Source organism: Myotis davidii, unplaced genomic scaffold (assembly GCF_000327345.1).
Source record: "Myotis davidii unplaced genomic scaffold, ASM32734v1 scaffold52, whole genome shotgun sequence".
Lineage (NCBI taxonomy): Eukaryota > Metazoa > Chordata > Mammalia > Chiroptera > Vespertilionidae > Myotis > Myotis davidii.
Window position 1 is genome coordinate 174,039 of NW_006283773.1, and position 15,153 is coordinate 189,191.

General features: G+C 36.2%; 1 protein-coding gene across 1 annotated transcript in view; it reads left to right on the forward strand.

The window, feature by feature from the left end:
- The window catches only part of ARIH1 (ariadne RBR E3 ubiquitin protein ligase 1), a gene marked incomplete at its 5' end in the record, with an annotated part of 104,473 nt that overhangs the window by 80,002 nt on the left and 9,318 nt on the right, over positions 1-15,153 (forward strand). Inside the window, 5 exons of the mRNA XM_015566702.1 lie at positions 1,175-1,281; positions 3,609-3,651; positions 4,166-4,237; positions 7,890-8,020; positions 11,870-11,927. Of these exons, the coding sequence (XP_015422188.1) occupies positions 1,175-1,281; positions 3,609-3,651; positions 4,166-4,237; positions 7,890-8,020; positions 11,870-11,927 (411 nt within the window). The remainder of the gene's footprint in view (positions 1-1,174; positions 1,282-3,608; positions 3,652-4,165; positions 4,238-7,889; positions 8,021-11,869; positions 11,928-15,153) is intronic.

The following is a 15,153-nucleotide window of genomic DNA, read 5'->3' on the forward strand; positions in this document are numbered from 1 at the left end:
TAAAACACTTCAAAAAGAGTTTTTTCTTTTTTCTTTTTTTTTATTCTGAGCCAGCTTTAGCTCTGAGGCTTGGCTCCAGCTCTGAGGCCTCAGCTGCTGGAAGTAGGTATCTGGTTTGTTTACGTTCTATAATCGAATCTCTGTATCAACTCCAGCTCTGATCTCCCGGGCTCGCTGAAAGCAGGATTCTGGGGTTTTGTTTAGCTTCTATATGTTACATAGTTTCTTAAACAGCAGGCTCAGAGGCCTGCAGTGGCAGGCAGGAACGTTTGGAGTCCTCCGTCACTGAAGCAAGCAAGCCTCATGTTAGTTTCAAGCTGCCTGGCTGCCAGCTGCCATCTTGGCTGGCAGTTAATTTGCATATCTCGCTGATTAGCCAATGGGAAGGGTTGCGGTCATACGCCAATTACCATGTTTCTCTTTTATTAGCTAGGACTAGAGGCCTAGAAGATTTGCACAATAGGCCTTCCTTTCCCTGGCTGTTGGCACCATTTTCCTCCGGCACCCAGGACCCAGGCCTTTGGTCCAGCAAATGCGAGGCTTGGCTTCTCCGCTCTGGCCGTAGGGAGGCTTGGTTTCTCCTCTGCAGCCATAGCAGAGAAGCCAAGCCTCTTCAGTCTTCAGTCACGGTGCCGCGCCTGCGTATGCAAATTAACCACCATCTTTGTTGGGTTAATTTGCATACTCACCCTGATTGACTGGTGGGCATAGCGGAGGAATGGTCAATTTGCAATCCCCCCCTTTTTTTTTTATATTTTATTGATTTTTTACAGAGAGGAAGGGAGAGAGATAGAGAGTTAGAAACATCGATGAGAGAGAGACATCGATCAGCTGCCTCCTGCACATCTCCTACTGGGGATGTGGACGCTCTATCCACTGAGCCAAACCGGTTTCGGCAATTTCCCCTTTTATTTGCATAGATTCTTTCCTCACTAAGTTATATACTTTTATAATAAACTGGTAATTTAGCAAGTAAGAAAAAAGAGAAACAGTACATCCAAAAAGCATTGCTATAGAAGACTGAGTATTGGTGGCAGGTTTTTATGTGCTTATGTCACCATCAGCCTCTTTGTTCCTTATGCTAGGGAGCTAATACAAATAATTGCTTGGTGTGCTGGCAAATCTTGCATCATAATTTAATTTGTCATTTTTTATTTTCTAACTTGTGTTTCAGTGCAATAGACTGTTAAAGTGGTGTCCTGCCCCAGATTGCCACCATGTTGTTAAAGTCCAATATCCTGATGCTAAGCCTGTTCGCTGCAAATGTGGGCGCCAGTTTTGGTAAGCAAGTGATTTCTTAAATTGGAATAGTGCACATAGCTTTTCTATTTATTCTTAGTTGTAAAATAGAGAATAAAATTTTACCTGAGGAAGGAGGAAAGTAGGTATTATTGGTTTAAAATAGTGTGTATTTCTTTTAAATAGATTTAAAAGTCACTCCTAAATAACTTCCCTATTTCCTTATTGATCTAAGTTTTATACATATTTTCTTATGGTAAAGTGCAGTTGTAATCTCATTTTCTTGTGTGTTCCAATGGTACTTAAATGGGAGCAAGCTTCTAGACCTGGGACAAGAATTCAGTTATTCTAATTTCTGATTGCTTATTTGGTCAAATTATGCTTGGTTCCTTTATGGCTCTTGCTGTTTTAAAGTTCTCTCTTAGGAATAAAATACACAGTCTGGACTTTTTAAAAAATCTCCTTTGCTCTGACAAGTTTAATTACTCCTAAGAAGAAAAGGTTCAGGTAAATTTGGAAAGGTAGAACATGGTTGATTAGATGTGCTTTTTAACTAAGAGTTTTCCCATGGCTCCTCTGGCCCCAGCTTTCTTCATAACCTGGGTTCTTAGAGTTCTATTGCATACCCTTCAGCCTTCGAATTCTAGATTCAACTTACCAGGGAATTTACAGTTATACCACATATTAGAGAACTAAGATGACCTTCCATTCCTTTGTGGATCTGTTAGGAATGAGAAGTCAAGGGACTCTAGAGCTAGCAAATACTTTATTGGTGTTGCATACCATTCTTTTTTCTTTTTCTTTTTTTCTTTTTGTCCAAATATCTATAGAATTACTTAGACATCACTAATATTAAATATTTCCAAAAATAGCAGGTAAACTTATAGGCATTAAATAGGTGTAAAATATATGCTGTTTTGGTAATTATTAGGTATATATTACTAGAGGTCCCGTGCATAAAATTTGTGTACTAGGGGGTGGGGTCCCTCAGCCCAGCCTGCCCCCTCTCACAGTCTGGGAGCCCTCAGGGGATGGCCTACCTATGGGGAGCGGGCCTAAGCCGCAGTCTGGCAGTGGAGGCTCAGAGCAGGCGCCCCTCTGTGTTGATCTCTCAGACTCAGGGCCACGACTGTGTGTTGTTCTCTCTGGTCCAGGGCCGCCCCAGCCCCTCTTCCTGAGCTGGTCGTGACCATTATGGAGTCCTGACCTCATTTGCATATTACTTCTTTTTATAGATAGATTGATAGATAGATAGATAGATAGATAGATAGATAGATAGATAGATAGATAGATTGTTTATAGTTTACCAGGTAGATGGGGTGGATTCTGATTCCATACCTACTTTCAAATAGATTTTTAGTGTGACATATCTTGAATACAGACTAAAGTATAGAGAATAAGAGCAATAAATACTTACGTAGCTACAACGCAGCTTAATCAAAATCAGTATTTTGTTTTTAATAAGAAATAAAATATGACAGACACATTTGAACCCCTTTGGTTCCCTTCTCCGTCCCATTCCTCATCTTCTTTTCTAGATATAACCATTATCTTAACTTCAGTTAAATGAATAGCACTTTGTTTCTCTTATTTGCAAAGGATTTTTGGCTTCCCTAAATTACTGTATTAGCTAATTTATATTTTCATAAAATTTGTGTTTATTCTTAATTTACACTTTTTTCCAAATGTATATACCATTTGCCTAGAAAACAAAAGGCATTAATAATTAGTATATTCTTAGAGAATATTTAGTCACACTCTTTTATTTTATACCTTATTTGGTACAGTTTATCTCTACTGGACTGATGTTCCTTTGGATCATGCAAACAGTGGCCTGTTTGCTTCCTATATAATGCTTACAGTGCATTAGTACTAAGTTACATATTACCCTACAAAGCCAGACTTTTATTCTTTATTTGGGGTGTTAAATAAGACAATATATGCTATTGAAGCATGGTTGACATTTAGGTTGAAATTAATGAAAATTATTTCAATTTGGCTTCAATTAGAGAATGATTGTACCAAGGATCCATCTTAAAAACTATCAGAAAAATACAAATAATCTGATTTTTTAACAGTTTCATAGCTGTTTAGATAGTGATTTGTTATGAAACTATCATCTAAGCATATCTTCATGCTTATAGTCATTCTTTATTCACACACACACATACACACAACACTCTGATCCTAATACTAGATTCTAAATAATTTATTTAGAATAAAATAGACATGGTTCCTGCCTTTCTATTTGCCAGTCACTGGAAACTGGTAAAAATATTGAGGAACTTTAGAGCATGAAGTGTTTTGTTTGCTTACATACTTTACAGTAGGTGGGACTTAATTCTTTTAACTCTTATGTCACTTAACAGTTTTAACTGTGGAGAAAATTGGCATGATCCTGTTAAATGTAAGGTAAGTTTGGCATTTTCATTTTTAAATAACATAGAGCCTTCTAAGACTTGTTTATTGAAAACTACAGCCCACAATTTTGTTATTTATCCAGTAATAGATAAAAGATTTTATTTTGCCCTTTTTGTTTCAGGTGATCATTACAAGCATTCAGAGTGTTCCTTAGGAATAAGTCAACTCCTGATATTATCAGGATAATGATAGTTAAGGCACCTTCCTCAGTAGGCTTTGTATTTGGCTAAGGGGAATGGCACACCTTGGAGCTGAAATTCTAATCAAACTCTAGGTTCTCCATTCTATTCAGCCAGAGAAAGTCCTCCTCTGGTTCAATTTTTATATACTTGATATAAAAACTGCAGGATTTCCTTGATTTAAAATGAAGTAAACCCAGTAATAATCTTGTCCTTTGGATTTTATATTTAAGTTTAACTGAATTTGTGTTGAAGCAGTTTACTATTTTTACTCTTAAGTCTTTTATTGTAACCTAATAGTTGTTGTGTGTTTTTTCCCCCAACAGTGGTTGAAGAAGTGGATTAAAAAGTGTGATGATGACAGTGAAACCTCTAATTGGATTGCAGCCAACACAAAGGTTGGTATTTTCCTTCAGTAAACTTGTGGTAATGAACTGATAAGGACAGGTGCATCAGCATTAGCAAAAAACAGCAAGTTTACCTGGTTAAGGGCCTTGTTATATCTTTTTCTCGATTAAGGGGTTTTTTTGTTTTTGTTTTTTTTTTTTTATGTAGAATGATTGCCTATTAATTTTTTCTTTATTTTAGTTTTGAGTTTATTGTATTGAATGCTATAGTGTAATATGCATAGGACTCCAATTTAGATTTTTTCTTTTACTGGAAAAACATTAGTTTCCTATAGAAGAAAGGGCTGATAATTTTTCTACCCTGACATTTCTATAATGCTTTTTCATATTGTTCTTGGCTTCCTTTTAGTATACAAATGTATTGTAGAGTTTACTCCACCTAGCTTGGTTTTATTAGGCTAATTTGCATTTCTGCCTTTAAAAATCCCAAGGGTTTAACTTAAGGGATTTTTTTTTTTTAAGAACAGCATTCAGAGTACCTGGATAACTTTTTATTATTTAACATTTTTAACACGTTAAACTTATATAATATGATTTATTACAAGACCGGACTCTTAAGAAATACAAGTTTAGGTGTAATATGGGTATCCCTTGATTTGTATATGTGTGTGTGTTTTGTTTTATTTTTAAGTGCATTGCTCAGGAGACTAGTTTCAAAATTCAGTCTTTTTATAACCCTGAACCACTTCTAGACAAAAATCTTACAAATACAAGTAATCTTGAACACCCTTGCTTCCTATCGCTAAGTAATGAACAAGCATTTGAACCCCAACTGTGTACCAGCCAATCTCTGAATAGAAAAAAATTCAATCTTATATTCCATCCAAACAGGAAGTGACTTGGGTGATGAACGATAAGGTTTATTAATGGGCTATTCTTTTTTAGAATTGCCTTTCAAATGTGAAGATGATGCTTTAAATCAGTGGTCGCCAATCGGTGGTCCGCGGACTACTGGTGGTCCGTGAGGTTCAAAAGGTTGGTGACCACTGCTTTAAATAATACTGAGTTGTTTAGCCTGTGTTAGTTATAGCTTTGTACAGTTTCATCATCCAATCACACGACAATAAGAGTAAGGAATGCTTAAATGATGAGTAACACATGATTTTATAACATTAGTACCCTGCTCTACCCCCCAAAATTAAAAATGCATATTTATTTCTGTCTCTCAGAAAGCATTAGCAGTGAAACTAAGTTCTTTCACACGGTATAGTGCCCACATCTTTGAGGACAGTATGGTTGAAATATTTTTGTGCTAACCATCATGATAAGTATAATGGTTTTCATGAGTGCATTGCTGAAAACCTTACTCTAGTGTCAGGAAGTATGGTTACTTTTGTTATTTTAAAAAATTTCCTAGCTTGCCTCATTTTTTGAAAATTGAGAATTTCTCCACCAGATATGTTCATTAAAGCCCCAGAATCCTTAAATATTGTCTGTAAAACTAGTGTTTGGAATAGGGCAGCTATATTTTCATTAAATAGTTTGCTTCAACTCTCACCCACTTTCTGCATCTAGAGAAATCACAAATATTTTAAACCCCCAAAATGTTTACAGGAGGGATTATATGTTTGAATATGTTTGACTGATTAGAAAATAGATTATTGAGGAAGAATAGTAATCCTATATAGTAAAAGGCTAATATGCAAATCGACCAAACGGCAGAATGACCGATCACTATGACATGCACTGACCACCAGGGGACAGACACTCAATGCAGGAGCTGCCCCCTGGTGGTCAGTGTGCTCCCACAAGGGGGAGTGCCACTCAGCCTCTCCTGCCTCCATGACAGCACTAAGGATGTCTGAGAGCTCCCAGACTGGGAGAGGGTGCAAGCCGGGCTGAGGGGGACCCACACAAACCCGAGTGCACGAATTTTTGCACCGGGCTTCTAGTTTGTAATAAGAAAGTTACCTACTTGGTAGGTTTTCGTTTGTTTTTTAATGTATTTTTATTGATTTCTGAGAGAAATGAAGAGGGAGAGCGAGATAAAAACATCAGTGGTGAGAGAGAATCATTGATCAGCTGCCTTCTGCACGCCCCCCTCCTAAGTATCAAACCCAAAACCCAGGCATGTGCCCTGACCAGGAATGGAACCGTACTTCCTGGTTCATAGGTTGATGCTCAACCACTGAGCTGCGCTGTCTGGGCTTGACTTGGTAGTTTTGAGGTGAAAGGGAAGAGGTTTTTTTCTTGAGAAGTTTCAGAAACTTTTATTTATTATCAGCTCCTTAAACAGATATGCAGATTGATGATGGTATCCTAACATATTGAGAACTTCATACTATTTGGTTAATTATAACAAAGATATGTAGAAAGAGACATATTTTAGGCCTGGAACTTGCTTCTTTGAGAAAATATAAAATTTCTTATGTGTGTGATTTCAAAAATTTGATTTAACACATTGTACACCATAAGCATCTGTAGACGCAAGCAGTGGACCTTCCCCACACGCCATGCGTGTCTATATAAAAAAAAGTTTGCCCTAAGTGGCAGCCCTGATCTATTTTAAAATAATTTTTCATGAAAATTTTCAGCTAAAAATATTCAGGAACACCCAAATTGTTAGTAATATATTTGTTTTTATAATATTCATTGTAAATTGATTTTTTAAAATTAAATTCAAAATATCGTGGCATGTGGGGATGGTTTCCATTTTGGATCCATGGTAGTTAACTGGTTTAAATGTATGATTAAAAATTGCCATATTGACATATTTCAAATAACTGTAGTTTATGGGCGTAGTCTGTTTCACAAAGGCTGAATTGTATAAATAATATAATGAGTACTACTTCCCCCTTGTGGTAGTTATAGACATCAAACAAATAAATACAGCAAAAATACAAGCTTTATATCTTATTTTCTTTTAAATTCTGGGTGTTTGATTTGTCTAGATTTTTTTAAAAGAGAAAAACAGTAGGCCTTCAGGTTAATAACTTTAGCTCACTAGCAAAGAAGAACATGATACAGACTCAAGGAGGAAAAATCATGACCTCTGTAGCGCATTTGTAAATGGACCACAATGAGAAGAATTTAAAGCAAGCATATTTGGCAGAAGAAAGTAGGGAACCTCAGTAGCCACAAAAAGAATTTACCTGCCTGACTATTGAGACCAAATTGCTTGAGTGTGAATCCTTACTCTTATCATTTGCTACCTTTGTGACCTTGGTCTAGTTTCTTTGTTTTCTCTCCCTTAGTTTATTCATCTGAAAAATGGAAATAAGAATAGCACTACTATAAGGATTATAAATTAATGCATATAAAACACTGAGAACAATGTGAGATACAAGAAGTACTCAATCATTATTTTTAGATGATACCAGAGAGAGAACTATATTTACATAAACAACTTTTATCTTCCATAAAACTATTATTACTGTTTATGGCTAAAAGAACTTTAAAAATATTTTTGTCCGCCAACCCCACTAAAATCCTTAAATTCTTTTGCATCTTAACAGCCAGTAATAATGATAACAGCTCATTTTCAGTAGTGTTTATTGTTCCACGCTGTTCTAAGTGCTTTACATGTATTAATCACAGTAAATGTGATATCAAAAATAAACCAAATCTAGAACGGGCTTCTTCTCAGTGGTAGTAATACAACCTAGTGTAGCATTGACACCAACTTTATAGTTTCTCTTCATAGGAATGTCCCAAATGCCATGTCACAATTGAGAAGGATGGCGGTTGTAATCACATGGTCTGTCGTAACCAGAACTGTAAAGCAGAGTTTTGCTGGGTGTGTCTTGGCCCTTGGGAACCACATGGATCTGCCTGGTAGGTTGGGGAAATGAAGGGAAGGATATGTTCACATAAGTATGTGATAAATGCTGCATATTATGAATAAGGTTTCTACCTCATGGAAATTACTATCTAACTTGGGAGCTAGCTAAATGAATACAGTGTGTGATTAGAAATATATTGAAGATATCCAGAGAGAGGAATTAATTAGGCATATTTCACAGAAGAAGTAATAGTTGAGATTAATTTTAAGGAGGACTAAGTTCATTTGGTTGAAATAGTGTTAGGAAAATATTCAGGGCAAAGGAGCAACATGAACAAAGGTAGAATGATGTGCACATCCATAATTTATTCAGAGAACAGTTGCATTGTCTGATATGTCTCTCTCTAGACAACAGTTGAAGAAAACTAAGAGACTGGTGGCAAAACCCAGCATGCAGGTGTGCATTACTTACCCTCTCAAAAAGTCTGTCCCAAATTTGGAAAATTACCCAATGCATTTCAGATTTTTAGCTTCTTTTTGAAACATAGGCACAGGCCTGCATTTCTGCTTGGCAGCAATCACCTGGAATTGGTGGCTAGCCTTTCCTTTTCAGTTTTGTTTCCCCAAAACTGAAGCTTAATGGCATTTGCATTTATCATGATGGCACTAATCTCATTTCAGTAGAAATATATACCTGCTCCATGCATATTAAGTTTTTAAATATATTTTTATTGATATGAGAGAGGAAGGGAGAGGGGAAGAGAGAGAGGAACATCAATGATGTGAATCATTTATCGACTGCCTCCTACATGCCCCCTACTGGGGATCGAGTCCACAGGCTGACGTTCTATCCACGGAGCCAAGCCAGCTAGGGCCCATGCATATTTCTTATTCATTTGGAGAAATGCAAGTTAGACTGAAAATGCCTTCAATTTTGAGAAAAATAGGAGTTAATACATCCCTTGGTAAAAGTGAAAATATTTGAGTGTTAAAATATTCAAATGACCTCTTGCACTGATTTGAGTTACCTGCCTATCCCCTATTGGCCTTGAGTTTGTGGCCCCTCATAAGTTGTGGGGAATAGGAAAAGAGAACATAGACTGGGACCTAAAATAGTTTAGACACTACCAGAAGGATTTTAGGGGTGTGACATGATCGGGTCTGTTATTTAGATGAGAAGGCTCTCTGTTATGTTCTTTCTTACATTGTCTCATGATTGTGGCTGCTTTATAGAGGGTGGATGGGAATAAATTGTAGGTTCAAGTCCAGATGACAAAGATATGAACTTCAGACAATGGCAAGTCTTCTCTTTTCATTTTATTGGAACTTTCATTAGTTTCATTAGCTAGAGGAATAGTTTGAGGGATTACTTGTCTGAAATTAATTCCAAGCTGTTAAAAATTAGTTGGAAGTAAAGAAAGTGATTTTGCCACCGTCGGAGCCATGAAAGGTTGTTTGGGTTTTCACCAGACAGGTACTCTGGATTTTAAGAAGCCAAACTAGGATTAGAATGGTCAGAAACTAATAAATTTAGTATATTTTTAAAAGCCTAGTGAAGGGGAGAGGGAATGTGGAAAAAGTTATTAAAGAGATGTATTTTTGTGTGTAAGGTAATCTCTGATCACAACTTAAATTTTAAATGAGCTGTATTGAAAACTAAAAAAGGTACAAAACAAATGGATACCAAAGAATAAAGAATGGCCTGGATCAGGGTGTCAGAAATGTAGTTTGGACAGTATCAGAAGGATTTTAAGGGCGTGACATGATCAGATCTTTTATTTAGATGAGAAGGCTCTCTTACATACATTGTCTCATGATTGTGGCTGCTTTGTAGAGGGTGGATGGGAGGGGAATAAATTGTAGGTTCAAGTCCAGGTGAGGAAGATCTGAACTTAAGACAATGCCTTTTCCCATGGCTAGGATTACAAATGATTCATGCTCTGCTTTCTTGTTTGAATCTGAAAATGCCTCAGAATCTTCAAAATAGTATTCCAAGAGCACTATCAGTTTTCTAAGTTAGAAGTGTAGATGATTCCTATTTGCTTTTCTGCTTTAAAATCCTTAGTAATGTTGGCAGATTAAAGACCAGAATGAATTGAGGCTTATAAATATCTAAAAATAAATAAAAAGGAAAAATTTTAAGGATTATCAGATTCTAAGAAGAAGATGTGTTAATATTTGACCAGTAGAGGGCAAGCAGGGGTGATCTTTGGACTAAATTGAGTAATTATTGGTAAGAGAAGATTATAACCCAAGCTAGGGGAAAATTAATAAATCTCCTGACCTAGGCAAATTGTGGTCTGGGTTATTTTAAAACCTTGAAGATGAGCTCAGTGAGTCATTGTTGGTCTGAGTAATTTTGGAAAATAGAGAGATACCAAAGACTGGAAGCAGAGAAAATGTAATTCAAGTTTCCAAATTTTTTTTGATTCCACAAACTACATATGAGCCACATAACTTTAATTTTTCTCTTCTGTTAAATCCCAGAATCCAATGGTATTATTAGGATGATGGATTAGGGAATGTTTTCTACAGATCTCAGAAAGATATTTCATTGTAAACTGAGAAGTTTATGGCCTGGGCTGTGACTATAGAGAAGGAGGGATATTTGGGTTTAATTGAATGATTTCTTGGAGTATAGATAATGGATTGGTGCCTTTCTAAGCCTAATGGAATGCTTTATTGTGTTGCTGAAAGGCTTTGTCCTCATCTGTTTTGTTTTGTGGGGTTTTTTTCTCTACATAAACTGTATACTGCTTTCCTGATCAATTTCATTGATGACATTCTTAAACTAATCTTACATTTTGGGGTAACATCAAAGAGAGATATTAAATATATAGGTCATCAGAATCCTGAAGAACTTGACGAGCTAGAATAATGATCCAGTTTAACAAGGTATTCTTTAGTTTTACAAAGATCACTGTTAAAAGTTTCTGGAGACATGACAACAACATATGAACAATGCACTCACTTGTTAAGAGCATGGGCCTCAGTTGGCATACAAAGCATGAGTTTAATTCCCAGCTCTGAAACTAGTTTTGAAACTTAATGTTACCCATCTTCTCAAAACCTAGTTCTTCATCTACTCAGTGAGGATAATAATAATACACATTTTATAAGATGGTTGAGGGGATTAAATGTGATAGTACACTGTCATTCTAGAACTTCCATAGTACATTTAAAGTTCTTAGTAAGTGTATTGTATATTGCAAGCACTCAATAAATACCAGCTGCTTTCATGAATAGGCTCCCATAAAAGAAGAGGTAGAGAGTAAGCAGGACAAGGGAAGTGCCCATCTTATTCATCTCCACTGACTTCTCTTTCCCCCAGTTCCTCACTTTGTGTATCATTCAGTTTTCAGTGACACTTACAAATTGTAATAGCATATACAGCACATACAGCAAATAGCAACAGCATCTATTACTGTTGTAGTCCATCAACTATTGGTCTATAAAAGAGAGGAGAAGAAGGTGAGTAACTCTGGAAAAATTGGGAATATTTGGCCTAAATAATAGCCTAGGAGATGAGATGATTTCTTTCTTCAAAAATTGAGTTAGTAGTCAAATTTTAGTCAGTAAATGGAAGTTCTAGAATGACAGTGTTTTCTAATGATTATAGGTGAGCTGATTTGGAATGGACTACCTCAGAAAGTGGGAAATTCCCTATTACTAGACAGAGGACTGATATTCTATTACAGGAGGATTCAAACACTAGGTGTGGATTAGATTTAACACTGAGCGCCTTTCAGTGTAGTAACTATCACTATAATGATAGAACCCTGGGTATTTTAGCACCTCAGTTTATCTGTACCTGTATAAAACAGAATATTGGTTCTAAATAATCTCTAAATCCAGGCTACAATTCTGTTCTCTTTTTATTTATGGAATCTTCTTACTTTAAGGTACAACTGTAACCGCTATAATGAGGATGACGCAAAGGCAGCAAGAGACGCACAGGAGGTAAGTACACTTTATTTTGGGGTAACAGTTGAATAGGATGTGCATTGTATGTTTATTAAGGAATAAATTAGCAGCAGTTTTCAATTTTGAAAGATTCATGGGAATATACTCCAGTAAATACTGGGTATCTATGTACATTTAGAAAGGGAATCTTATCCAAAATGCATATCAGGAGCATTTCTATTTATAGGTGTGCCTGCTTTCTTTTAATCTAGACATTCCAGGTTTCAGTAGTCATGGTGTCAAGATTTTCCCTCCCCAACAAGGAGACTAGAGAACTGTAATTGTTCAGTAGTCTGCTGCTATTTATATGCAGTCTCACTTATTTTTAATTCTTTTTTTTTTTTTTAACTTCATTGCTCATTAAGAAGCTCTTTTGGAATGGATTGCCTCAGGAGATGGGGAATTACTTATCACAGGATGGGGGACACTACCACTATTATAGAAGGGATTTAAACATTTTAGGTGTAGATTTAAATCCAACAACACTTTGAGTTTCTTTCAGCCTGTAATTCTATCATAATTGTAGACTTCCTGGAGTTCCTTACATGCCATCCATCCCATATTGAAATTCCCCAATTGTCCCCCAAATATTTCCAAATGGTTTTCCTTGCAAGGATATAATCCCAAACATGACCTGTTGCTTCTTATTTCACTTTTTAAAAATATATTTTTATTGATTTCAGAGAGTAAGGGAGGAGGAGAGATAAAAACATGAATAATGAGAGAAAATCATTGATCGGCTGCCTCCTGCATGCCCCCTCTAACTCGAGCTTGTGTCTTGACCTAGAACCCTGACCTCCTGATTCATAAAGCGAAGCTCAACCACTTACCCACACAGGCCAGGCTCTTGTTTTACTTTTTAAACATTCTTTTAAAATTTATTTACAATTAACCATAAATACAGAAGAGTATGTGTGTGTGTGTATGTGTGTGTGTGTGTAAGTAACCTAATCTGTCATATTATTAGAAGTGAAACTTCTATGTCTTTTTTTTTGTTTTTTGAGACTGGAAAATTCTGTTTTGTATTTATAAATGGTAAGTAGTGGTTCATAGACTTTCACAATATTTGTGGTCCTTTTAAAGGGGAAAAAACCTACAAATTTCAATATTGATTTAGACTATATTCATTGTAATTTTACTTAAATAATGTTTAAACATAAAACCAGCTGTAAACCCTTATGCTTTTATTCAGCTATACAGCCAATCCAAGAGAACTCCAAAATCAGTGAAGCTCAAGTTAAAATTAATTTGAAAGATGTTGTTTGCTAAAATTAAATTACTGTTGATAGCTCTGGCCAGTGTGGCTCAGTTGGTTGGGCGTTGTCCAGTGTACCAAAAGGTTGCCAGTCTGATTCCCAATCATGGCACATGCCTGGATTGCTAGCTCAATCCCCAAGTAGGGGGCATGTAGGAGGCAACTCATCAATATTTCCCTCTCACATTGATGTTTTTCTCTCTTTTTCCCTTCTTCTCTCTAAAAATTGGGGGGGAAATTTTTACTGTTGATAGATTACTGTATGTGGCTGGTTTTGAATAGTTTATTACATTTGAATAAGTGTATTGTGAATCAATAAATCAAAAATTAAGAACAAAGAGCTCATAATTTAAGCCAATTGTTATTCTCAAATTCCATAATAGAATAGTACAGGAAAACTATAGAGAAAATAGGATTTTTTGTGTGTGATAAAAACTTAAAGTGTCTCAGGAACACAGATTTAACTTTATTTACAAAAATAGCAACTGGATATGTCTTGCAGGACAGAGTTTGCCTGCCCCTGGTCTAAGCATTCAGATTTTCTTGTTTGTTTTCCCAAGTATTTTCATGTCGCTGATTGGTTTTCTCAGTCTAGATTCTGTTGTTTGATTTAAAAGTTGGTTTTATTGCCTGGTCAACATGGCTCAGTGGTTGAACATCGACCTATGAACCAGGAGGTTATGGTTCGATACCCTTGTCAGGGCACATGCCCAGGTTGCGGCATTGTAGGGTGTGCAGGAGGCAGCTGATCAGTGATTTTTAAGTTGGTTTTATTTGCAGTGATGGTATGGATTTTCTTTCATGTTAAATTTTAGACCTGTATTAATAAGCTGTTTTAGAATTGTTGGTCATATTAAGTCAAGTCCTATACGTTTTAATATGGCAATTTAGGTTTTCTGTTTTATCTTGGGAATTTGACAGGATTGAAAATATTAGTGCTTTGGGGGAGATAAAATGCCAGCCAAATTATTTTTCATGTATATATTTTTACATATAGTTGCTGTAATTTTTATATTATTAAGATAAATAATAACAATACTTTAATAATGATTGGATGTAATTGGCATAATTTTCCAGTGTGTAAGCATTGGTTTTTGATACCTACCTGACTCTTGAAGTAACATGGCTTGTATAGATTTTTTTGAGATGTTTCAATGTTGTATGATACTAGATTATGTTAGTAGTGTCTGTGCTGTTAATTAGCTTTAAGGCATGAGGAGAGGAAGAGAGAGAAGGTGATGGTAAAAGAAAAATGTATCTGGTAAGAAACCCTTTCATTGTGGTAGCATTTAATAAGCATTTATTATAATCATTTCTACATATTGGGTACACATAAGATTATTTTTATTTTATTTATTATAAAATACATTTTTATTGATTTTAAAGAGGAAAGGAGAAGGAGAGATAGATAGAAACATCAATGATGAGAGAGAATCATTGATCGGCTGCCTCCTATATGCCCTCCCAATCCTGGGATGGGGGATCGAGCCTGCAACCCAGGCATGTGCCCTGAATTTGAATCAAACTATGACCTGGTTCATAGTTCACTGCTCAACCACTGAGCCACTCTAAGATTACTTTTAAAAATTCTGGCTCCTCTGGAGAAGTATAGTGTAATGGAAGAGTCCTATGTAAATTATTTTTGCATTGTGATTAATAATATAAAGCAAATCTAGACCAGATATTACATTATTTCTTTGGTAATACTTCATCTGATTTAAAAATTTTTTTACTGTAACTGCAATACCAATATTGTTTGTATATATAGTTATTATATACTAGAGGCCCGGTGCACAAAAATTTGTGCACTGGGGGGTGGGGGAGTACCTCAGGCCAGCTTGTGCCCTCTCGCAGTCTGGGACTCCTCGGGGGATGACCACCTGCTGGCTTAGGCCTGCTCCCCAGGAAATTGGGCCTAAGCTGGCAATCAGACATCCCTCTGGCAGCCCAGCAGCCCTCGGGGGATGT